Source organism: Micropterus dolomieu, linkage group LG13 (assembly GCF_021292245.1).
Source record: "Micropterus dolomieu isolate WLL.071019.BEF.003 ecotype Adirondacks linkage group LG13, ASM2129224v1, whole genome shotgun sequence".
NCBI lineage: Eukaryota > Metazoa > Chordata > Actinopteri > Centrarchiformes > Centrarchidae > Micropterus > Micropterus dolomieu.
Genome location: NC_060162.1, coordinates 22,491,730 through 22,516,210, shown reverse-complemented (window position 1 = coordinate 22,516,210; position 24,481 = coordinate 22,491,730). Strand labels below are relative to the sequence as shown.

Sequence of the window (24,481 nt, the reverse complement as noted above, 5' to 3'; positions counted from 1 at the left end):
ATGAGATTATTTCTCTAAGCCTATAATCAGCCATTGATTCCTTTCATGTATGGGAACCCGGATTTAACTCACAGGCCCAAGCTCATACTGTGCAGTTTATTAGTGCTAAAATTACCAGCTGATTAGTTGAACAGAAAACATATCCATTTTTAATTTTGATTCATCATTTTAGTTAGTCAGGTGAAAATAGTAAACACCTGCTGGTTACAGCCTCAGAAATACTGAGATTAGCTTTCTTTTCTTTGCTTCTATGTCATTATGTAATGAATGTTTTGGGGTTTCTTACTTGCTGATCAGACTAAGTAATAATACAACTCCGAGGACTTAAGTGAAATTATTATCGACTGACTCATCAATTAAGTGCTAACTGAAATAATGTACTGTATTTGAAGACAACCCCGTTAAAAACAGTATGTTTGAAAAGACACTGTATTAAAAACACCAAGACCACAAGCATTGCACCCTGAGCTCAAGGTGGAGTGTGCGGAAATGATCTCTTCCACCCTCTATAACCTCAACACGCTGTTCCACTTTGTTTGCATGATTAACAAGAGACTGAGCCGAGGAGAAGATCAATAAGTGCTGGCCTTTTATGGGACTGAGTCTAACATTGTAACCCTACCTTTGTGCCCTTCCTATTCCACAGCCAATTTTGTGATATGATCAATACACATCAGTAATTGGATATCTGGGCTTCTTGTGGCAATTCCGTGGCAAAGACTTGAAAAATCCATGGCCAGTACAACACACAAACACCTCCTCCTATACTTAGCTGCTACCAGGCAGTGCATCATGGGTACATATTATCTGTTTCATTTGGCAAAGATATAGAGAAAATATAAAGCTGTTTATCTTTCCCCCAGAAAGAGGCTGCTTATGTGTCAGAGTTTGTGTTTGTGTATGTGTGTACTGCATGAGGGTGGGGGGGCTACTGCTGTGCCTCTCCCCGGAGCACAATCCAGATCCTAATCTGTTCTCTACCACAGGAAACAGCCACAATCAGCCTACCACCACAACAACTTGAATTAGACTCCCGGCAACCATACTGTTCTGACAACAGCTCAACATGTAACAGGCTGAGTGTCATTACTGACAGTCGTGGATGAAGACAGATGCCAGTCAAGGCCTCGTAAGGAAAACTGACTACTGATTTACAACTAAACAGTCAAAATCAATTAAAAAAGATGAAAAAAGAATCGCCTGTGGTCTGGTTTTAGAAGAACTGCAGGGGAGGGATTCAGCCATCTGGCCCACCGCTACAGAGACGGGACTGTGGCCTCCTCTTTCACATTTCTCTGAGGAGTGATGGCGCCCAGCAGAGCATAGTTGGATCTGGAAAAATTCAGGCGCCATTCCACTGCATGCCCATGCTAATCACCCCCAACAACCACTATGCAGATGGAGCCTCCTTAGAAATCAGATGGTGTCCATAAGGCTCCATGACCTCTTTGTCCATCTCTAGTGGAATGGCAAAACTGGCGGCGTGTTGTCGTGGTGGATCCGTTTCCTCAAAGTGTAATGTGTAGATATGACAAGGTAAGATAATTATGAGACGATCCTAACAAAGCGGTCTCCACTCAAAGTTTTCACATATACAAGAATTAAATTAGAATTAGACGAAACGCTCTCCACTCTTGACACTGAAATGCTCTTTAGTAGATTTGCTGTAAGCTGCCTTTACATGACATCACTTAAATTCTCCCCCTCAGCCTTAGAGATTAGGTCAACTCGGAGTTCCCCGCATAAACACTGCGCTCGCATTTCAGACTAACAGCACTGCCTGAGGAATGCAGAGAAGAGAAAGAGGGAAGAGGCAGATGAATGGTCCACTGGCTTTAGGTGGGGGAGTGTTTTTTAAATGCACATGATAAACTGCATGGGCTCTGGCTGTCTGTAGAGACTGGCTGAGTCACATTCAAGCCACTATAAAATACTAAATGAAAAAAAAGGGTCAGATGATACATAATAATATGATGTATTGCAATGTGGTTCAAAAACTTGCATCATAGGCCGGAAACACTTTATCTGCTATAGCTGTAATTACTCTTTATTAGACTTTAGATGGCATTGCTACCAAAGCTAGTCTGCCTTTTACATGTTAAATAATTCAAAACTCATCACTGCCCAGTAACACACGAGTAAAATGTTTTTTTTCCATCTTGCTTGGCCCCAAATTAATTTCTTCCTCTCCCATGATGGTGCAGTAAATTCTGTCACTGGTACCACATTCAATCACAACCAGGATATAGGCTTTTTACCGATATAGATATTTGAAAGTTTATAACATCTGATGATATATTATCCCATATTCATTTATTTTATTTTATGTAAACAGACATCCATTCTTTTGAAGTAGCTAACGCATTAGCTAGTGAGCCAACTAGCAAACAATTCTGAGCCTTTTCGCCAGGTGTGTGTGGTTCATTGGACAAACAGTCTTTCAAATGAGAAACTGCAGTCCCATGTCATGACGCCAGACCAGAATCAGCTAACTCATGTGAATTGGGTGAGATCGAAGGTCTGGACCCAGGCAACTCCACCCACGCTGCTAGACTTTTCCCGTTGATGAGTTCTCTCATGAATCAAATCGAGCTGTATGATTAACACATGGTCACGTCCATACAATACATGCACTCTGGTGATTTTAAGACTTTTAACGCTCAGCCATCGGTTGTTCAGAAGCAGCCTTTCCACCCAGATTGTCTCATCCTGACCCACATGTCCCGCATGCCCCACATTGACATTGGGGGTCATGCAGCTAAGAGCTCACTGCTTGTGGATGCAGACCATTTGGACGCTTTTGGCTTTGTCGGAAAGAGTTAAACTGTGCAACAATCAAGGGTAGGGCTTTAAAACTGGATTCAGTCGACCAACATTCACCAGTTGCACCGTAAAAACTATATTAATTAGCATTTAATCATTATTATTCCCAGATTATGGAATCATTTATTGTATTGTGTGACATTCCTTCTTTAAACATTGGGTTATTCTCAATGCAAACAAGAACCTATGCGTTAGCATTGGGTCTAAAATCTGCTTCAGTGCTTGTAGTAGCTGTGAGTTGTGTTAGATTCAGCAAGTGCAGTTGTGCCAGGCATTTACTATATGTAGAAAGTCAAAAATAAAGGGTCTTGTTTGAATTCCAAATTAACTTCCTGTTTCTTCATCCCCACGGCACAAGCAGTATGCCTGCAGATTTGCAGTAGCGCATGTGTGACCATTCTTTTGCACTTAATGAATATCGATCTTAACTACTATGTGATTCATTCCACTGCTGCATTATACGAGTACTTAACTGTTTTGCTATTTACATCTGTGATACGCATTCTTCGTCTCGCACAACACCACAAGCAGCATGCTTTTACAGCCTCATATTTATTTATATTTGGAGAGCCCCTGGCAGACTGCATTTAGAGGCAAACATCATCATCTTCATCATCTTAAAGGAATATTTCTGTCTTACATGTCACTGCTCTATTAGCTTCTTGCTCAATGTGAAATTAATAATAACATCACATGCATTAAATGGGGAAAAAAAAATATTGGAATGTGGAAAAGGAAAACAACACAGCCAAGTTTTCACTTTTCACTATTGAATAATAACTATATTCAATAGCAGGTTGTTGTTCGTGGTGGGGTCAGGATGTTAGCTACTACTTGATTACATATTAGAAGCAGAAAGTGCTATTAATATATCGAACTTTAGGAAAGTGAATTCTGTCTCAAGTGGTTCAGTGGCAGTTTGTGTCCTAGAACTTTTCTGGCCAGTCAAAGTTCAGATAGTTTCGACATTCAGCACACAGAAATACAATACAATAATGATTTGAGTTCATCAAACTACATGATTCCTCAGTGTGCTTCATCATGCTTTATTTTTTTTAAAAGGTGTTTAACAGGTTTGACAATAAACAGATGTTCACACCTGAAGTGGCCTTTTATTGTGGTCAGCCTTTGAAGTCCCACCTGTGCAATACCCATGTTGTCTGATCAGCATCTTGATGTGCCACACCTTTGATGGATGGATTATCTCGGTAAAGGAGAAGTGCTCACTAACACAGATTTAGACAGATTTGTGAACAATATTTAAGAGAAATAGGCCTTTTGTGTACATAGAGAAAGTCTTAGAACTTTGAGTTCAGCTCATGATGAGGTGTCAAAAACAGAAGTGTTGCGTTTATAATTTTGTTCAGTGTAGTAGTCCAGTAAACAATATATTACATACTTACTTGCTTTTTTGGCCAATATTTCCATATGCTGAATGTCACACAACCACTACACTGTGGAAGCAAGGGCCACAGCAGTATAAACAAACCTTTCAACACCCCTAAAAAACCATCAAAGTCTGCACAGACCTGAAAAATCCAACTGACAGCTGATCCAGCTGTGCAGTAGTCATCCAAAACAGAAATTACTTCAGGTTCATGACATCTCATTTCTCTAAAATACCTCTCTCCTCACATCTTTTCCTGCATCTCTTCTCACTTCTTCGGTGGGAGGGACTAAGCTGCAAGTCAGGGAAACGCAGAACCGCTTAAGGGAATTAGCAAATACCTACGAATAAACTTTATTTCAAGACTACAAATTCTTATTGGGCTTCCAAGAAAATGTCAAAACTTGAAGAGAAGCAGCTAGGCAGAAGTATACAAAATCCTCACTATTGTTTTTTTAGTCTGTCTTACTTCTGTTTCTAAGGGAATATTTATTTTTAGGCCAAGTGGATACCAAGACTGTCCTTCAACTTGACAAAGTTCAAGCTCCTTCCTGCTGCAACGCATCCGCCCTAATGGACTGATCTTGAATGGGACACTGAATTTCTACCAGCTCCGGGAATATGGCTCTGCACTCAGCAATGCAATCTTCCCTCAGTGAGAGCCCCATAGAAATCAGTGCATTGCTAAGGATTATTATGTATTTATCTTAACAATCTAGGTCTTCATAGCTTTAGCTATCATTTTTATTGATATATGATGATATAATTTTGCTCACCAGGTCCATTATTGATCATTACAGATGGGGCAACATCACTACAAAAACAGCATCATATGGCCACACTGGTTGTGAACACAACTCCAATTTAGTTATATTATGTAAACCACATATTTGTAGGTGAAGTGTAACAGTAAAGAAAAAAACTACAGCAAGAACAGCAGTTCAATTGTGAACCAAAAAGGCTGGCTGAATGATCTAGATTTTCTACATTTAATTTTCTATTAAATACGTAATGAGCAGGAGAGCCACTGTTCTGCCCATAAATTAGACAGACTTTGTACATATAGAATTGTTAAAGTTAAATACAGCCCCGAATTGTAAGTCACTGTGACAGAGGCATTGCCTGCCAGTGACATTGGCAGGTTGAGACAAAAGCTATTTCCATTCCCTCAAGAAATGACACATTGTTTATAGGTCAGTTGTGGAAATGTCAATACACAAGCAACACAAACATCAAAAGTTATAGTTATAGCAATTTTCATGACCTTAGAAGTAGGATTAGCTCACACAAAAGGTTAGGAAACGCTGGCCTAGACCCATTCCCTCCTTGTCAATCCCATTAGCTTCCAGTGGCACAGTCCCAGCTGTGCAACCCAGGACGTGTCCGTAACGAGCTCCATTAGCAGTATTACCTGCATCCGGCAAGGCGCTGGGGTCACAGGGTCAACATCAGACCAAACGCTGAGATTAAATTACCCCTGAGGGAGGCATGGGTGGGTGGTTTGTCTACAGTAGCCACCCCCCACCCCATACTGGTCACAAACAGAGATTTCAGAAAAGTAGGCTGTCATTTACCATGTTGTTTTCTGGTTCATACACTCTCTCTGATCTTATTTCTAACCCTGCAGAGCTCTTTAAGACAGAGCTCTCAGTGCAGTGGTGCAGTTGTGGATCTAGAGTCAGTGGAGTTCCTGGGCTTAGCCCTGAAATCTTAACTGTCAAAACAGTCCTTGCATCTCCTAATATGTACAAATGAACAAATTCAATAACATTGCTATAATTCGAACAATGTCTGAGCCTGTAATCCATCTGTACTGCTTTTTTATCTCAACTGATTTAAGGTGGTGTACCTTATGGTGTGCATTATTATGATTTACTGTCCAGGACTTGCTTTCTAAGAGCGTGTATGGTTTATAATCATAATTTCACATTTCAAAGTGTAATACTATGTTGAAGTTACCAGTTTGAACAAAACAATTTCTCTCCGTTTTCTGTTTTGTCAGTGCTTTGCTCTGACTATTCCATTTAAAACAGATGAGTTCCCATGCAGCTATGATGTGGGTTTAGTACAAAGGACTTAAGCCTGATAAGCTCACCCCTTGCGCCTCCTATAGTTATAAGCATGACCTACAGAGAACACTGAGTGTATCATGTGATCAAGACTGTATGAAACTGTAATCAGAACTCTCAGTGCAGGAATTCTCCAATTCTCTGTTTATTTATTACCAGCAATCAAATATCTACTAGGCTATATACAGTATCTCACAAAAGTGAATACAGCCCTCACATTTTTGGAAATATTTGATTATTTTATGTGACAACACTAAAGAAATGACACTACTTTACATTGTATATATATTAAAAATACAAATACAATACAAATACAATACAAATATTTACAAAAATGTGAGGGGTACTCACTTTTGTAAGATACTGTATATATAAAAAATATGTGATTAAGAACACTGTTGAATGTAGTGAAAGACTAAGTAAGAGGTCACAAAAGTTGAAGCTAAGATTGCCAAGGAGAAGTAGCTACAGTCTTTCAAAATACTATCCTTTAGAAGAAAATATTTAAACCTCCCTTAATGAATACTTCTCACTATAACATTAAATAAGATGGCTTTTCAGCAAAAAAGCTGTGGGAAACCCACTGTGTTCTGTCATCAAGACGCAGACATGGAAGATTAGCAGTTAGCTTCTGGAGAAAGTTGAAGAGCTTACAAGCTACAGAGCCACATATTATTTTTCCTCAAATGTTGGTGGAGACTAATGAAAAACTAAAAGGTGAGTTAATATTCACGCAAATTCGCCAGGTGTCAAGAAACGCAACACCAAAGAAATGCTAACGTTGCTTCATGACTGCTGGTAGGCAACAGTTAGCTAACACAGATACACTGTCATTCTGAGGAAAACACTGATGTTCATGATTATCCATGTTTATAAGCAAGTCTGATAAACTAAGCTTAAGTAGTAGTAGTAGTTAAAGAGAAATTACACAATAAATTCATTTTCCCCACTGTAAACATAATCACAATAAAATCTGTAGGCATATGATGTTAACACAGGATATTTCCAACAAAATTCATATATGCATAAACACCTTCTCAAAATAAGCTTGTGTATGGTTTTGAAAGTGTGGCTTAGCCACATTCTCTGGCAAATTTGTTGAAAGGCATCAAGTTTGTCCAAGTATGAATAGCAGCATACTTTCCCATAATTCAGATCAGCTCCTGTTATTTGCCAGGAGCAGACAATATTTCTGGTGGGAGCTGGACAAAGAGAAAGAACCTCAATTACTGTGAGTGGAAGCGGCAAGCTCTGTGTGAGATCTGGTGCCCTGTGGAGCACTGAGAAGCTCCAGGAGAGCTCTGGGCTCGGCCAACAGCGATTCAGTCTGAACACAGGTACTGTAACATCACACACACGCACACACACACACACACACACACACACACATTACAAGCAAGTGCGCACAGTCACGCACACAAAGAAACAAAAGCACAGCAGCATACACATACATATCCGCCTGAGTCATCCCGAAGGCATTCACAACTACCTCACAAACAGGAAAAAAAAAAAAAAAAAAGAGCGAAAGAGAGAGAAAGGCCAAGTTTAAAAAAAAAAAACACTACAGAACACACAACAGGCTTCAGAGGGCATGGCTCTGTCTTGTCTTTCAGACGCAGCCTGAGGCGCTGGATTCTTCATATGTACACTTTGAGCTGCAAAGCATTTCCAAACACCAGAGCTCATTAAGCATCCATTTACGACCTTGAGGTGAAGAGGAAAGCCTCGCCATGCTTTTAGAATACAATCAGGGATTTATTTGACCGCCTCAATGAAGGTCATCTTGACAGCTTCTTTGCAAGAAATACTTCGCCTCCTCCGCTCCCCAAAATAAATAATAAATCTGAACCCACAGTTTACATGAGAAAACAACTTCACATAATTTTCCAAATGTTCGTTGGCCACACTGAAACATAAACAAAAACATGAAAATTGCTAAATCTCCTCTTCTTCTCCCTCTTTTGGGTGGCAATTCTCTGACGCTCGCCACAACAAACCATCTGTTACCATTTGTTGCCATGATATTAATACTGAAACACACACTGCTACAGTTACTTCAGATGTCACACACATTTTTGTTTAACACTTCACGTGTACATATGTTTGATAAATGGAAGGAAAAACCAACATGAAGTGTCTTAGTATGCAATAAGGCCACCACAAGCCCCCAGAACAGTCTGTGAAACTCTATTGGCGGTATGAACACCATTCCTCCAAGAGATAGTCCCTCATGTATAGACACCACCTTTATTTAATGAGGTAATCTCACTGAGATCAAGATCTCTTTTGCAGGAGAGACCTGAGTACAACAGATAGAAAGAAAAACAAGCACAGCCAGACATAACAAAATGATAAATAGCACCAGAAGCATCACTACATAGATTTGAAGATGTATTATTTGGTGTTATGGAAACGGTGGGGGAGAGCCTTGTCTTACACGTTGGTCCAAAATATTCCATAGGTGTTAAACTGGATTCCATAGCTGGAAACTGGACATTTTACTTCATTTCATATCATGCACAAACCTGGCACATTGTACATATTTGTTGTTAATTGTTAATCGTTGTTGTTTTATATTATATATTATTATATATATTATTTTTCTTTATTCTTTTAATATTCTTATATTCTGATTCTTCTGATTGAAATCTGGTGAATGTAAAGGCTGTAGCATTATGTCAACGTCATTTTTATTGTCTGTATATACAGTTCAGTGCTTATAATTTACTTCATGAATATCAAAATGAACTGTGTGACTTCCCCACTCTGAACTGGAAGAATGCTTGAATGGACATTTCCCCTTTTAGCCACTCGAATGCACATTTTCAACCATTATTTATTCAGTCCAGTTCTGCTGGGTGCTGATTTGGCGGTCGTCTTCCTCATTTCTATGCCATTATTACAGACACATTCACACCTGCAAGTCAAGCAGAGACTTCAGTAAGTCACCTTTCAGCTTCGCTCAAGTAAGGTGCCAATTTGGTTTGTATTATTTCACAGGCAGTCCAGAGTTTTATACGTTTTACTCACTTCTTAATAGCAAATGTCAAATGTTTATAGAGTTGTTTTAATGACTTATTCTGATCGTGAGGTGTATTCACAGTTACTTCCATCCTTGTTCAATTCTGTTAAACATCACAGGGGGATGGATTGATCCCAGAGGTCACCAGGCTATCACAGGGCTGACACATAGAGCCACACTCACATTCCCACCTACGGGCAATTTATGGGTCAGTTCACCGAACCTACTGTACATGTCTTTTGCCTGCCGGAGGAAATGCACTAAGGCGAATGATTATTTTCAGTTTTTTTGTTTATAAAAATGTCCGAAAACCGTAAAAGGTCATCAGAAACTATTTTAAGTTCCCAGAGTCACCAGAGCTTGCACCTTCAAGTTCTTTGTTTTGTCCCATTATCAGTCCAGAACAAGGATATTCTGTGTTCAGCGAAATAAATCAAAGAAAAACAGCAAATGCTCACATTTGAGAAGAAGGAACCGGCACATGTTAAATAACATTCTATCGATTATGAAAAAGTCTGTTGACCAACTATTCAATTAATTTACTCAGCGTTTCTGCACGAAATACCAATGCAGACGTGGAGAACCTTTCCAGTCTCAAAGCACGTGCCAAAACACCCACCATCAAAACATTCAAATGTCGAATCGAAAAATGTATTGTAGAAAAATTTGTGGTTGGTGGGTGCACTTAACAATGTGGCATTACAATCACAGATTCGGTGATTGCTCATGTGCCATTTTAAGGACACTTACTAAAAAAAAATGCCTTACAGAAAAATACAGCATGACCTCAGTGTTGCTACAGTGACTTCCCTCTACAGAATACACTTAAAACACAGTGATTATGCACTGGAGCACAAGCTGGGATCAGTGCCAAAGTTTAAAGCATTATTGTGATTAGAGCCTGTTAACAGCAGCAACTGAACAGAATCAGTGGGTCACTTGAAAAAGGAGAAGCACGTCCCTTTTGACTTAATGTTACTCTTTGACCAAAAGCCCCATTCTGATGCAGGTCACACAGCATCATTACCTCTGTTAACACCTACTCCCTGTGTCAAACATATCTGAAGATACTATGACTGTTTAACAGTGAGGCATATTCAGAGACAAAACTCAATTTCTGAAACTATTAATCTCCATGCAAGTGGATCCATTTGGGGTGAAGAGAAATGTCTGTTGTGAGCAAATAACGTAATCACTCTGCTGAACCTCCTCTTCCTTTGGCTAAGCTAAATGAAGTCTCTGTGTGTTCTGGGTGTTAAAGCACATGCGGCCTGACCTTTCCCTTATCATAAATCACATACTACTGTCCTGCTGCCAGGATTTAGTTTAACCCAATTTGTCTGGGAGGACACCCCTTCCACCCTCACTGCAGATTCACACACTGGAACTGGGAGCATGGGATTAGTGGGCGGATCAAAGCGTGCCATCCAGACATCTCTCTCGTCTTGTAATCATGGAAGTCAGTAGCTTCTGGAGCTGATAAGTCGAGGCTACTGGTGGTTACTAGGCAAAGAGAGTGAGAGAGAGAGAGAGAGAGAGAGAGACTAGAGCTGCAGCTAATGTTTATTTTCAGTGATTAATCTGACAATTACTTTTTAGCACTTAGTCCATGAAAAAAGCCCATCACATGTTCCCATAGCCCAACGTTAACTTTTTTTGTCCAAAAAGCAGCAAATCCTCACATTTGAGGAGCAGGTACCAGCGAATATCTGGCATTTTGCTTGGTAAATGACTTCAAAGATGAACTCTTTAACGTTTTTTATGAGCTTGAGCCGTTTTAATTACCCTGGTCTCTTCGGGAAGGCCAACTCTTCTGCATTGGATGTCAAAAAGTCAAAATTATTCCACATGATATGGAAACACATTTACAGAAGCCTTTTTCTCACCTATAATAAGCATATTGTTTATTTTACCATTGTGCTTAGTGGAGATAAAATCCTGAGGCTTTGTGCTTTTAGGCGATTTGTCTGGGTTGTGTGAGTATTCAGCTGGATGCCGTCCCAAATAACATCACAAACCCCGTTCTCAATCTCTATTCTGCTGCTTGCTCAGGGTTAATCTATTAATCAAAGTTGTAGTCGTTCCATTTTCTGTTGATCAACTCTCGGACTTACTATTACTTGAAACTTAAAGGTAAACTGTATTAGAAAGACGAACCCAGCAACACAGACTAAAAGCCAGGCAGACAGACGCAATACACACACATTCCCACACTATTATGACAGAAACGGGTCACGGAAGGTGTGCCAAGAACATCAGATAAATGTGCTGTCAGAGGGCAATCACTCTGGTGTGATGGCAGTTTCAGCTTCTGTGGGCATGACTATGAGAATAACCGAACACAGCCTGCGTGCGGGCAACCGTGATCTATACACAGTGCCAATGCCCACACTTCTCACCATACACTAATGGAGGCTTAGTGGTACTTCAGACCAGGCTACATGGTGAATAAAGGTCAACAGAAATGTTTGCCACAGCATACATTTGCTCCGCTGCTGTGGTCATGTAAACTCCTGTGGCACCCGACACTCACTCATACTGACTTTGGGAGCATGAATGAGCTGGAGTGGCGAGGCGAGCTTTATATAAACTGAGGCGTGTGACAATCCAAACCTCTAATCATACCACCATGTAGACTTGTGTTATGTTGGAGTCTTAACTACACACCAAGGCGGGTTATTCCTCTTTGAGATTCTCCCCAAAGGACTTACAGTAAACTTTTGTCTTTTCCCTCCTACTCTTCTGCAATACGACGTGGGGTAACATTTAAAAGCAAAACAGTCCTCAGCTTTGGGTTTAAACGGCTGGCACCAAACAGGTGGGGTTAACTAAATTAAGAACATTGGCAGCTAAACTTTGCGCTGCCACACCTGCCTCTTTAGTAAAAAAAAAATTTTTATATGATTTAATCTAGGGCTGGACTGATCACATTCTCTTCTTTCAGCAGATTATTTTTGGTCCCTTCCACACAGAACAAGACTGACTGGATTATACTCAGTTAAAAAATGGGATGATGCTGGGCAAATGCAGCTTCATTTCACCGGCATATGTGACATTCCTGATGACCTGAATGAGAATGAGACAATCTTACAAAGGTTGCAGTGCAAAGGCTGCTACTGGAGTGCGTTTAACAATATTACACTTCTTTGTATGAAGCCAAGGAAAAACTGTTCTGGAGACATGATCAGCTTGAGATCTGGTAGTAGGCAACCAACCCTGGCACCTTGTTCCTTCACCTGTGCAAACCTGAATGGACCCTGCATGTGTTACCTAGCACCCATATGCACCATGAGCATCTACTAAATTGCTGTATTATCACAGATACACTGATAGTGGCTGGGCAGGGGCCAAGAAGTGGACTTGTTGTGACAGGAAGGTTTCTGGTTAAAAATCTGTGGGCCAACTGGAGAAACTTTAGTATTGAAGCCCTGTCAAGTGTAACTCAGCTCTCCAAACAAACAAGGCAACGCAGGCAGCCCCGCGGTGTGAATGAGAAGCAGATCAATGCAAGAGTGTATGCGCAATCACAATACATAGCCTGGATGGGTCAATCAACCCATCCTATGCTTGTTTGAAGTTTACACCGAAGCCGACTCACCTGTGACATCTGGGGTCTGAAATTTATCTCCTTCAGGTCCACTGATCCCGGCGAGAGGTTGTGCAACATCTGGCACAAGAGCACCCCGTCTCGCAGGGCCTGTGCCAGGTCGAAGACGGCCGCCGAGGGCCACACGACCCGGTGGTTCGGGGGCAGGACCTTGCAGTCTATCAACCACCGCCCGCATTGTCTCCACTCCTCCATATCGGCTCCCGAGACTCTCCTCACAAAGTCACCGAGTCCACGAACTGGTTCACACAGCGGGCTGAAAGCGGTGGCTCACGGCGCGCACGCAGGCACTACTGTCGGTTCCCTACCCGCGCCGGGGCTCTTAATCATTCACTATCAGCAAGATGATCAGGCAATTTCACAACTGTAAGTTAATCGCAGTAGGTCACCACACTAAATCCCCATCCTGGGCGCATGGCAGCTCCGCTGTCTTCACAACATGGAAATGATGAAGGCGTGAATAATAAGACTAAAATAATAACACCGTTTCAACAGATCCCGTTCAGCAGACGGCAGCGATGTAACCTGAAAGCAGAGACGGACTATGGGAATTTTCTTCTCTTCATTCTTAAAAACTTTCTTTAGCATATCCAAAAGGCGTGAATGAAGGGTTACAATTGTGGCTAATATAACAGCTGGATGTAGCGGTTTGTCAAGTGTCGACTCCACTGCTGTCTCACATTTCGGTGGACCAAACAGCACAGCCCAGCTATACAATGTGGAGGGGTGGAAAACGGCGTTTCAAGTCTGTTTAGTTGATGAACCAAAGCCTGGAGTCACCTACCGCATTTGCATTTTACGTTTCCTCTAAAGTTAAACGTAGAAAACCAGAACTTCCCGTAATTTCCAGCGCAAACAATGAAGAGGAGATAATACACAGAGCAGTCTTTCTACAGCGCCAGGATCACCCTCTTCCCACAACACAGTCTAAACAACGTTCTCCCGGAGCGGAAACATGTCCAGGGGAAAATACATATCAATGTTTACATTTATCCGGTTAACGTTACTTTGTTTTGCGCCTTTACGCACGCCCAAAAATAGCGTTACGTGTGTACACAGCTTTGCTTTTCAGTGATTTCCGCCTCCCTTCCGCTCGTGTCCTCCCTGTCTCGCGTCTCCCTCTCCTCGTTCCCCTTTCGGACGGGGATGTTTTACGGTTCCCCCCAACTCCCGAGCCGAGCCGCACAAATCCCGAGGAGAAAGCGTCCCAGGGCTTCTCGCTCGGTGCTCACCCGGGAGGTTGAACGAGCTCGCATGTGCTGATTATCTCATGCACGAGCTAAAGAGTTGAGCGGTGCGTCCACACTTTTGTTAAAGTGGCTCCATACTCCAAGAATGTGACTTTCAGGGAATATTTTTGAACTGGCAGTTGTGGACGCGCCCTCTGACGGATGCAGCGCATACTGCACGGGTTGCTGAAACAAGATGATTAAAGGGATAGTTCAAACAAAACATACAATTAAACTAATTTCATGCCTTAAGTGCAGTGCCACCTCTTCATAATGACAGCTTTCGTGTGATTATATGAGATTAGGGAATATTTCTCTGGTAAAGTAACTAAAAGTTGTAAAGTGAGTATTCACTTGATTATAATAAAACAATGTTTTCTGATGATTATTGTCAAAATCAGTCACAGCAAGTGTGCAGCCAAATATTTTACAGAAAGCCAGCATTATGAAATATGTTGGCATTTACCAGGAAAAGAGTGTATAACTAAAAGGCACTACTGAGTTGCATTATGGGAAAGGTAGGATCCACTGTTTTTGAAGCTTGGCCTACACTAGAAACTAAAAAGTCATGATATGTCCGCCCCCGCTGCCTTTATTTTTACCTTTTTAATTTTAAATATTGTCTCTTGCAAGTCCCGCCATTAAGTGCAATACTTTATCGCTGGTAAAACAGGTATGACATTACAGAGCATCACAGGTGTTTTTACTTTTAGGTGATCGTCCATGAGATCATTCCATGAGACCACTGTACTAACAGTAAAAGTGATATTGTCTAGGTCAGTTGTTCTCATATATTGAGACAATTGTTCAATGTATTCTCATGGTGAGAGCCATGTGGTCTTCACAATAGTACAGATTTTCTTTAAATCAACTAACAATGTGAAATTGTCAGCACACTTATTTAAAATACATTTAATTTCGGGGTGGTGGTGGTGGTGGGGTTCTTTTGGAGGGGGGTAGGTGTCAAATAAGGTGCAGGTTAGGTTAAGTATCATAAAAACACACCACACAAGCCGCTACATTTACCATAGTTGGAAATGCTCTCCACACTCCGCTACTGAAAAATGTGATTGGCTTGTCATGACTTGCTCCATCATACTTTCCTTTTTGGTGATGCCACAAAGTCTGGGCCAACACTTTGAAAGTGGCATATTTTAGACCACGTTTGTATTTTCACAAATAGGTCTTTTTTTCACAGAAGACATTTTAACATGCCACTGTGAAAAGCTTAGTGAAGTAAAACAATTAATGATGGCTGAATTCCATTTAGCTGCTTAGCTTCAGTGCCCTGGTATCATGCACGTTGGCTCACCGTCACACTGTTATGGCTTACTGGGGCACTTAAATATAATGGAGACATCAAAATGTTATTAGTAACACCTGTGCATTTCCTACCATGCTGTGGAACGGCATATTACACTTTGTTGGCTGATGCAGGCTATTTTCCAAGTTTTACAAAGGCTGGTTTAAACAACAGGTCTTCACACAACCTTGTACAACCTTGACCTCTCTGCACAGTAAGATAAAATGTATTAACGCTGCTATAATCAATATGTTTTATTTTAACAATGAATCAAATGACTATGTGAAGGGGGTTGCTCATAGTGACAACCCTGCAGGTCTCTGCAGCTCTATGGAGTGGTTCACCATCTCCCAGCTAATTGTTTGGGTTTCACTGTCAGCAGCTTCACTTGGTTGACTCTCTCTGCTCTCATCAGCATCCTTTTCAGACTCAGGAAGCAGCTGTTTTCAGCACAAAAACTACAGAAAAAACACCATACTCTACCTCCCCAGCATTAAATGGCAGACAGACAAAGATAGAGACTGGTTAGGGAACATTGTGGATCATTTAGCAGCCAAAGAAACGGATATTTCCCCCAGGATTTGGGGGAGGGCAAAACAAAGCTCAAAGGAGAGTGAATGTTGGACTTTCATCATGTGGCTAGAATATAAAGTTATTTTACTGTCAGCGCAAAAGGTTTTGAATTTGAAATGTTTGAAATTAATGTTGTATGCAAAATTTAAAATTGCATGTTACAGATTGAAATTGAATATAATGGTTTGAAACTTGCTTTCAACTTTTGAGTATTATTTCAATTTCAGTGGAGTTTCGGTGGAATTCAAAATTCAGTTCCAAATCAGAGGCACTCATCTCTGACAAGAATAGAAGGGGTCTGAGTTTGTGCGGTCACTAAAATAACTCCATACTATGCTAATGTTGCTTTATATCTACTTGATTTGTAAATAACTGTTTTCACGGTTTGCCATATAAATTTAACAGTTATGTCAGTGTTGTTTTTATGGCTTGTTTCCACTACTCCCAAATGGAGTCTTAAAAAGGCTTAAAAAAAAACTTTGTTCTCCCTTTCACTCTAAATGCAATCATCTACACACCTTGATCCCAGATGCCCTCTACAACTATTCATGTTGTCTATGAATACTGACCTAATCCCTGGCCACTGTCACTCAAAACAACTTTTTTGCGTGTTATTTTTTTTTTCTTTCTAGTTGCCTTTTGCTGTTTGGATACTTTGAGTTTTATTTTGAACACTTCTTGTTCCTTGCCCAATCTCTTTCCTCTTCCTTAGATTTCCCAATGTCAGTCCTTGTTAATAAAATAATCTAATGCTTGGTCAATTAATCACTTCATCGTCATTAACATCAATATACCACCTGTTTCTTGTTAAATCCTCTTTGTCATGTCTCATTACTTTCTCAACTCAGTCATCATCGTCCCTTGCCACCTTCAGATTTCCACAGGGACGTAACACATTTGGCAAATTTATCGCCAATTGTAAAATAGAGCAGCACAGCAAAGTGTGGTGTTCTGTGCTTCTTTTGTATCTGAAAGAGGATTTTTAAAGACTGCAAAGCTGGATTTATACATGAAGAACATGTACAAGCTGACACATTGAAATTATAAAAATACTGTAATGGTCTTTAAAACGGACATGAGTTTTGTGGATGTTTTGCCTACCAGTGTCGGATGCATCTTATTCATCAGCCACCTGTGCTGCTTAAAAAATTGCCTCCCACCCGAATGTTACAACTCCACTGGAAGTCAAGAGCGGGTAGAGATTCAACACACAAGATGTTTTACAAACCATGTAACTGAACTACAGCAGCGGAACCAAAAAGTTTACCATCCTTTTATCTGAGACAATACTCGCTGCTGTTTGGTACTACCCATGACCTCATACCAACAGAGTCCTCCACGAGGAGGGAGTGAAAGCATCACTTCTTCCCCCTGCAATTATCCAAAGAATGAGCCTCTCAAGAGTAGGCCCTCCAGGCTGACAATCAATTGCTTAGCTGACATGGACTAGGTTTTCACTGACATTAAACAGATCAATTCAAGTTCTCTGGCGCACCCACTCTCTTATGCACCTGCTGGCCTTAAGACACCTCTGACTGCAGAGTGGGGGTTCCATCTATATCTTCACTTAGGCATCAACTTTGCCCATGATGGCTGCCGGCCATAAGAATCTAACTGATGTCCTGTTTGACATTGTCCTGTTTCATTAATGGTCAAACAATTTAACACCCAGACAGAAAAGCCTTATACCCAATATTTGCAGAGTTTGGAGGGATATGGAGAAATCACCTCAGGCTTTTGGGCCACAAGGTTTAATCACATCTACCTACCAGCAGACCAAAAATCATGGATAAGTTTACATGGGTGCTGTTGGACATCAGGATAAGACCCCACAAAACATACAATCCTTATCTACAGAGCATGCAGTATGGGCATTTGGAGATTTTATCCCTTGTGGTTTTATCATTTGAGAAATGTATAGCCAAGGTCTTTTATTTCAGCAACAGATCTGGAGAAAATCATCCATGCTTTTATCTCCTCCTGCCTTGACAATTGTAACTCCCTATATACCTGTCTCAGTCAGAAATCAATTCTCCACCTAAAATTAGTACAAAATGTTGCAGCTCGACTTTAAACTCATTGCAGAAAACATGACCATATTACACCAGTTTTAGCATCCTTGCACTGGCTGCCTGTTTCTTTTGCGATGGATTTTAAAATCCTTCTAATTACTTTAAAGGCCAGGCACGGGCTGGCACCTTCCTAGTTCTCTGAGCTTTTATCCCCCTATGAGCTGGGACGTAGATGGAGATCCTCTGGTAGGGCTACCTATTCCAAGGTCTAGGCCAAAATCCAAAGGAAACAGGGCCTTTGCTGTCATTTTTATTCGACCCGTTTATGTTTTATATTGATTGTTGTAAAGCACGTCGTTACCTGCATTGAAAAGTGCTATACAAATAAAGCTATTACTATTATTATTCCTATACTTGCATTGGTCCCAACCTTCAAGAAATATAGTAAGCAGACAAATACAAGACTTACTGTAATTTTGAGAGGAAGCTATGTTTTAATGCACCACTGATTTAAGATTATACCAGTCCTGAACTCTTAATGGTTAACTAAAACCTGACCTAACTCTGACAAAGCTCTGTAATCTTCCGGCATATAAAAATGGCGGAGCTGGGTGGATTGCTGTTGATAATGACCTTTGCACAATGCATTCTGTGATGTACAAATGTTCTTTGAGTTTGGCCGATGGAGCCATGAGATCACTTAACCTTTAAAGACCTTTTGAACGGCCCCATCAGCCTAAAATATGGCTTATAAATCCATAAGCAGGCCTTTTTTCTGGGGGGAACTGTGCTGCCCCGCTCACACCAGTGCCAGAGCAAGTTGAAAAAAATGCAACACTAAAAAAGTAGCATTTGCTCAGAGTTCAGAGAAAGCAGTTGCTTGTTCCTATCCTCAGATCTGAAGAGAAAGGATCTTAACCCGTCACAGTTTCAGAACTTTGCAGTTGCCAACTGTACCAAACTATGATTTAACTGATTAGTGTTATAACAATTTGTGAAGCTGTATACAATTTGAAAAATGAAGAAGAAAGCATATGTCCTCTGTTAATCCTGTCGAGACAGATAAGTGAAGGTCAAAATATAATAATAATGTGGCTTTTTCTTTAAAGTGCAACAGTAATTCCTTCATGCACTTTTCTGAACACCAACAGGTAGCATTCAATGAAAACAGCAGAAGAACTGGGCGACACATTTAACCTAAATGATAATGTAAGTGGCCTAAAGGTTAGAAAGACAGGGTTTTGACCAGGTTGCCCTAGCTCAGTGGTTGTCCAACTGAACCGCTCCGGGGGGGCTTGGATGTTAAGCAGGCCTTAGGTTGCATGAATATGATTCATGTGGTGACATAAATAAACAAAAGTGCTCGGTTGATAGCTAGGCTACTTTGCTAACGTGAATATTTAGTTTATTATTGGCCACATTGTTAATGATTGATAAAAATGAAATCCACTCTGCTGGGATTGGGGGTGTGAACCTTTTTTCAGCATCTGAAGGGAGCCTTAGGAAAACCAGCTGATCCAGTGATAGTGCTGACTATAAGCTTATGGTCCTGGGTAGCTCCCAGAAGTTAATATACTGTATGTACAGTACATAGCTACTGTATGTGAATGTGCAGTGCTGCAAAATAACATACTCAGCCATTTATCTTGGATAAGTAATGGTTTTAAAATAGATTAATAACAACCATATATTTTGTTACAAATCGAGCATAGTATCAGCTACGTTGCAATTAAGAATTACTGATATGTTACATTAGCATAAATCGTTTATGGAACAAAAGTGCATATGTGCAGTTCATTCAACACATCTTGATCCAAATTGACATCGCCACATTCACTGAGTCTTTATTTTTTCCTGAATGTTCTCCTACATGGTGGTGAAAAGAAAATGAAAACCAGAGTTCCATTAATCAAAGTAAACCTGGACTTGTGTGACGTGTATGGAGAGTTGCATAATGTGTGTGTGGTCTTTTTAACATTGGATTCATGTGTTGTGTGAGTGATGGCCGGACGTGGCAGAAATGAATAGTTGTCATTTAAGTTGTGGCACTGATCAATCAATGCCATGGGGAGGGGCATGTTCTATGTGGCACGATGGGAATGCAGGTCACAAAGAGCACATCTCCCTGCAACATGCACAGTGAATGGACAGCGAGGTAAGCTGGGTGGGGGAAAAGTGTAAATGATGAACGGCCCCACAGTGTGCATGCAGTTGGAGCTTCTTTAAAAAAAATCTTTCTCAAGTGCTGGTGTGGAAGCACTTAAATACCCTTTCACACTGTTATATTAAAAAAAAAAGGCCTTTAGTATACTAAGGGACCTAGAGAATGTATCTCATCTGTTCTTTCTTAAAACTAGGTTTCAATAGTTTTCTCTCAATAAAAAAATCACTTTAAGCTGCATTTCTCTTATAAATGTACTGACAAATGATAAAATAAAACTGCATAGAATATAGGCTAAAATAACCCATTGGAACTGCAGCATTTTCTTGAAAGCAAAAGGGATGCCATGAGTCGTAATACAGCCGAGGGTAGTGCATGATGGCCATCTCCTGGTTGGTTACTGAACTGCAAGCAGTGTTGAGCCACAGACATCCAGCTTCGGCTCTCTGCTTAGGACCTCTCACACAAACGACCCTGACTGACTACACATCTCTAGTGCTTCGAGCCCTTATTGGAAGAAGTTAAGCACCGAGAGGCGATGGAGTTTAGGAGGCACCAGCTGTTTGAACTGGTCAGCATTGGGTGCGTGCCAGTTTCTGCAGAGGAGTTGGCAGGCCAGCTGAAAGTGGAGTAAATGTTTCAGGCAAGAGGGCTTTCTGTCACTGTGGCGCATACTGTTTGCTGAAGGGCATGATATTAAGGGTATTTAACACCTGTTCTGTTATATAAACTACTTTGATTAACAAAAAAATAAACCAAACATACTGGAAGAGTCTCACCCCAGGTTAAAACTGAGTCATTTTATATTAACAGCTACCAAATAGTTAATTATTCAGGACGAATTATTCAGACGTTATTCTTATGTTTTATTTAAATTACATTATGGTTGCATGGTAACATTGTTATAAGACTTGAATGACATAAAGCAGTCAACACTGTATTATTATCATCATGCAAAAAAACTGTGGGTGACATTAATTACAGAAGACATGTTCATTTTGATGGCTTACTGATCCCAAGTTTCAAAGTTGTCTTTCATACCATAGTGTTAAGTAGCATGGACGGAGGGAACTACACAATTACTGTAAAACGCTTCATCTTCAGGTAACTTTTAATGAATGGACTGCAACATGCAAAACAGTGGTGCTGTGGCCCTTCACAGAAGTCAGTCAGCGGAATTGTTAAACCGTTTATTGACTGTTTGGAACAATAAGCACGGAAAACAGAGATCAAGAAATATAACAAAATAAACATTTTAGATGTAAAAAATTTAAGGTTGAACTTTAATTGCTTTGAGCATCAAGTGCTAAACAGAACACAGCATTCTTCGTTACAGCGTCTTATTTTCATAGCGGAGCAAGACAGATCTGCAAAGAGTTACAACTGATAAGCAAACATTTTAATGGAAGCCAATGGCTTAGCGAAAGTCGCATCTATTAGGCACATTTTTTGAGGGAAGTATACCTTAAACTTCCCTTAATACCTGCCACTTTGAAAATTTTTGAGAAAGAAGCCCAACAAAACATCTGTCATGCTGGAGATCACAGTGACTGTTAAAACACAAAAAGGCACGGAGTCGTACTATTTCAATGCTACCTTTTTTGACTGGAGTGACAAATAAACATTCACTGACAGAATTTAAATTTCTAGAGCACGTTCACTATGAAACAGGCAACATGACCAGCCAACTCAGGAAAGATTGGCTACTTCACAGAAAGAGTTGAAGCTGTTGACAATTACATCAATAAAAACAACAACAAAAAGACCATATATCTGCTGACAGCTATAATACATTATAGTGTGTTAGAAACTATTTATCAGATATGTATGCTGCTTACAAATGCTAAATGACAAGGTGGGGGTAAAATTAAAGTGCTTTCAAAAAGAAAAACACAAACAAAAAACATACATGCATTTTCCCCCCATTCAGACCAGCGCTAGATAGTTGAAGAACTCCTCCAATTAGGGATAACTAATTTTTAGAAAATGTGGCAGAATTCCAAACACCATAAAACCATCAATATCCACTTTATAAACTTGCAGCTTGCTTGAGGTCCTTTGTTCTTTTCAACATAATCCTTTATCTTTCTGTTTATAATCATGTGCTACGGTAGAAATTATCTTCTTCTTATACATACTGAGATCATCTATTATTACATGGTCCTACTCACAACTTAAACAGGTGCTATCGAGAGCTGTCTAGGGCAACAATTGGATGTTTAAGAGTATCACATTGCATTTCTACGATGCATTTGAAAAAGGCCTATGCTATAATTAAACTGTATGGACAAAAAATGAATGACACAGACAGGATATTGGTTGAACCTCAGATGTTATGAAATGCGCCCTTGCCCAGCCGCATGCCATCCAGCTATGTTGTGAACAATTTATAATGTCTGATAACAAACTCCAGTGGCGGATATTGCGATTTAGAGAGAAGAAGGAGTGAGAAAAGCCACAGTGACTACAAAGACTGTGTGAGGGAAGTTTAATTTTTCACATATTGAACACATAGCAAAATACAAAAATAAGCATGTTTAACAGTTTTTAAGAACTCTCTTTTGGTAACTAAAGAAGCAATAAATAGAAACTTTACAGTCGTCACGAGTCACTGTTTTCTGAACTGGAGTCGGTGGAGCTGCTGGTGGCAGAATCTGAAGAACTGCTGCAGCTGACATGATGAGGCGCAGCCTGACTGCTTTTCTCTGGATGAAGGAAAGTAAAGGAAGCACCATCACCAATTAAATGCTACAAGGGCTGATGACATTTTAATATTTTGTGTAAATTGCACTGTAATTAGGGCTTAGGGCTAACGATTATTTTGTTTTTGAATGTTGTTTTTTGTTGCTTTTTTTGCCCTCATGACTGACAAGGTTTGTACTGTAAATATGCTCATATATTAATGCTCAACTATTAAAGCTGGGTTTATTTATTCACAGATTTCATGAATCTAACCATAAGGATGATGGCAGCAAAGCTTCATACTTACTTTGAAATGACTTAAACTTCTTATTCAGACAAGACTTCACGTATTGCTCCAGCTCCCGCAGAGTGGACGGCTTCAGTATCTCAAAGTCGATCTCGATCTCCTCTGGGTTGGTGTCACACATCGAGGGCTCTCGAGTCTGAATGATGTGCACCACCCGGCCCAGCTTGCCGCCAGGTAACCGGTTAATGTCCAGGCTCAGCTGGTGCTTCTCGTCGTATGTCATCGGCAGAGACTCATCATCTGTATCATCCGTGTCTTTGCTTCTCTTCCACAACTGCCTGAAATCCACAACAAAGCAGTCAAAGGTGTCTACACAGAAGTGAGATCCTATAAAAATAGAGTCCTTCAGCTATGTTTAACTTCCTACCTGGAGCTGGAATTTGTACTGCTTTTATTTTGACAGCTGTCCTCTTTCTTGTCCTTGTCTTTTTTCTTCTTTGGTTTAATCACAGGGACTTCAGAGAGGGCAGCGAGCTGTTCATGAACTGCTTTAAGCTGGGCAGAATCAACAGATATGGGCTAATGTGGTATTTAAATAAAAAGTGCCAAGACAAATAGCAACACTAAGAAATCAAAGAATAAGTAGGAGACAGAGAGTAGTTTCTAGGTACTTGGAGGCTTGGCATATGACTGTAAGGACAACAATATCCTCTCCAAACAACTGAGAGGAGTCAGAAGAAAAAAAACACGTCATCCGATATACTTCATGCATCTATTTCTCCCTGGTATATATCTGAGTGGCAGAGAATAAGGTGAGACGAATATTTTTGTAAAGGTTATCATAAGGTCCAGGTAGAGTTCAAATCACTGCTGTGGTAGAGGTTCGTACACCGAATCGCTCGCGGTAATTGTGCATGTATTTGTTTACATGCGATCCCATTGTGTTAAAATGAAATGAAAGGGCAGACCTGAAGCTGCTGGATGGAAAACATGTTGACACCGGGATAGACATCAAGTGGGCCCACTTTCACGCTTTGCCTCGCAGACAAGTTTGTGACTAGAGTGGCAACATTACTGGTTAGACTTTAACAATGGAAAATTAAAAAAATGAAGATGTTCGATGAATTGATCTGTCACTGATTAATTTATGTCTATTACCATCATAACATGTAAAAGTTAGGAATGGATACACAAAGGTATGAAGCATTATTTTAATATAAGCCATTTCATTTATGACAATGAGAGGGTGGCTATGGTGTACAATTGTGTATATATATATATATATATATATATAGTTTATAGAGTTATGTAGTTTTTTTTATATGTATATAGTTTTTTTTATATGTATATTTTTATTTATGTTACA

The 24,481-nt window shown here is 40.3% G+C and overlaps 2 protein-coding genes across 5 annotated transcripts in view; both read right to left on the bottom strand.

The window, feature by feature from the left end:
• The window catches only part of vav2 (vav 2 guanine nucleotide exchange factor), a 201,936-nt gene extending 187,717 nt beyond the window's left edge, over positions 1-14,219 (bottom strand). For all 4 annotated transcript variants that reach the window (XM_046066304.1, XM_046066306.1, XM_046066305.1 and 1 more), the window contains exon 1: positions 12,900-14,219. In XM_046066304.1, coding sequence (XP_045922260.1) covers positions 12,900-13,103 — 204 coding nt within the window. In that variant the 5' untranslated portion in view covers positions 13,104-14,219. The remainder of the gene's footprint in view (positions 1-12,899) is intronic.
• Positions 14,220-22,657: 8,438 nt separating this feature from the next.
• On the bottom strand, positions 22,658-24,252 carry LOC123981994 (bromodomain-containing protein 3-like). The gene is made up of 3 exons (XM_046067295.1): positions 23,543-24,252; positions 23,176-23,453; positions 22,658-22,891 (listed from the first exon to the last, which is right to left on the bottom strand). The coding sequence occupies exons 2-3, from the start codon at positions 23,396-23,398 to the stop codon at positions 22,788-22,790; spliced, it is 327 nt and encodes a 108-aa protein (XP_045923251.1). The 5' UTR covers positions 23,399-23,453; positions 23,543-24,252; the 3' UTR covers positions 22,658-22,787.
• Positions 24,253-24,481: the final 229 nt, after the last annotated feature.

Coding starts and splice junctions, on each gene's coding strand:
- LOC123981994 (XM_046067295.1), bottom strand. CDS start 23,398: ATGACATACGACGAGAAGCACCAGCTGAGCCTGGACATTAACCGGTTA. Junction 22,892..23,175: donor GAAGTTTAAGTCATTTCAAA/GTAAGTATGAAG, acceptor TCCTTCATCCAG/AGAAAAGCAGTCAGGCTGCG.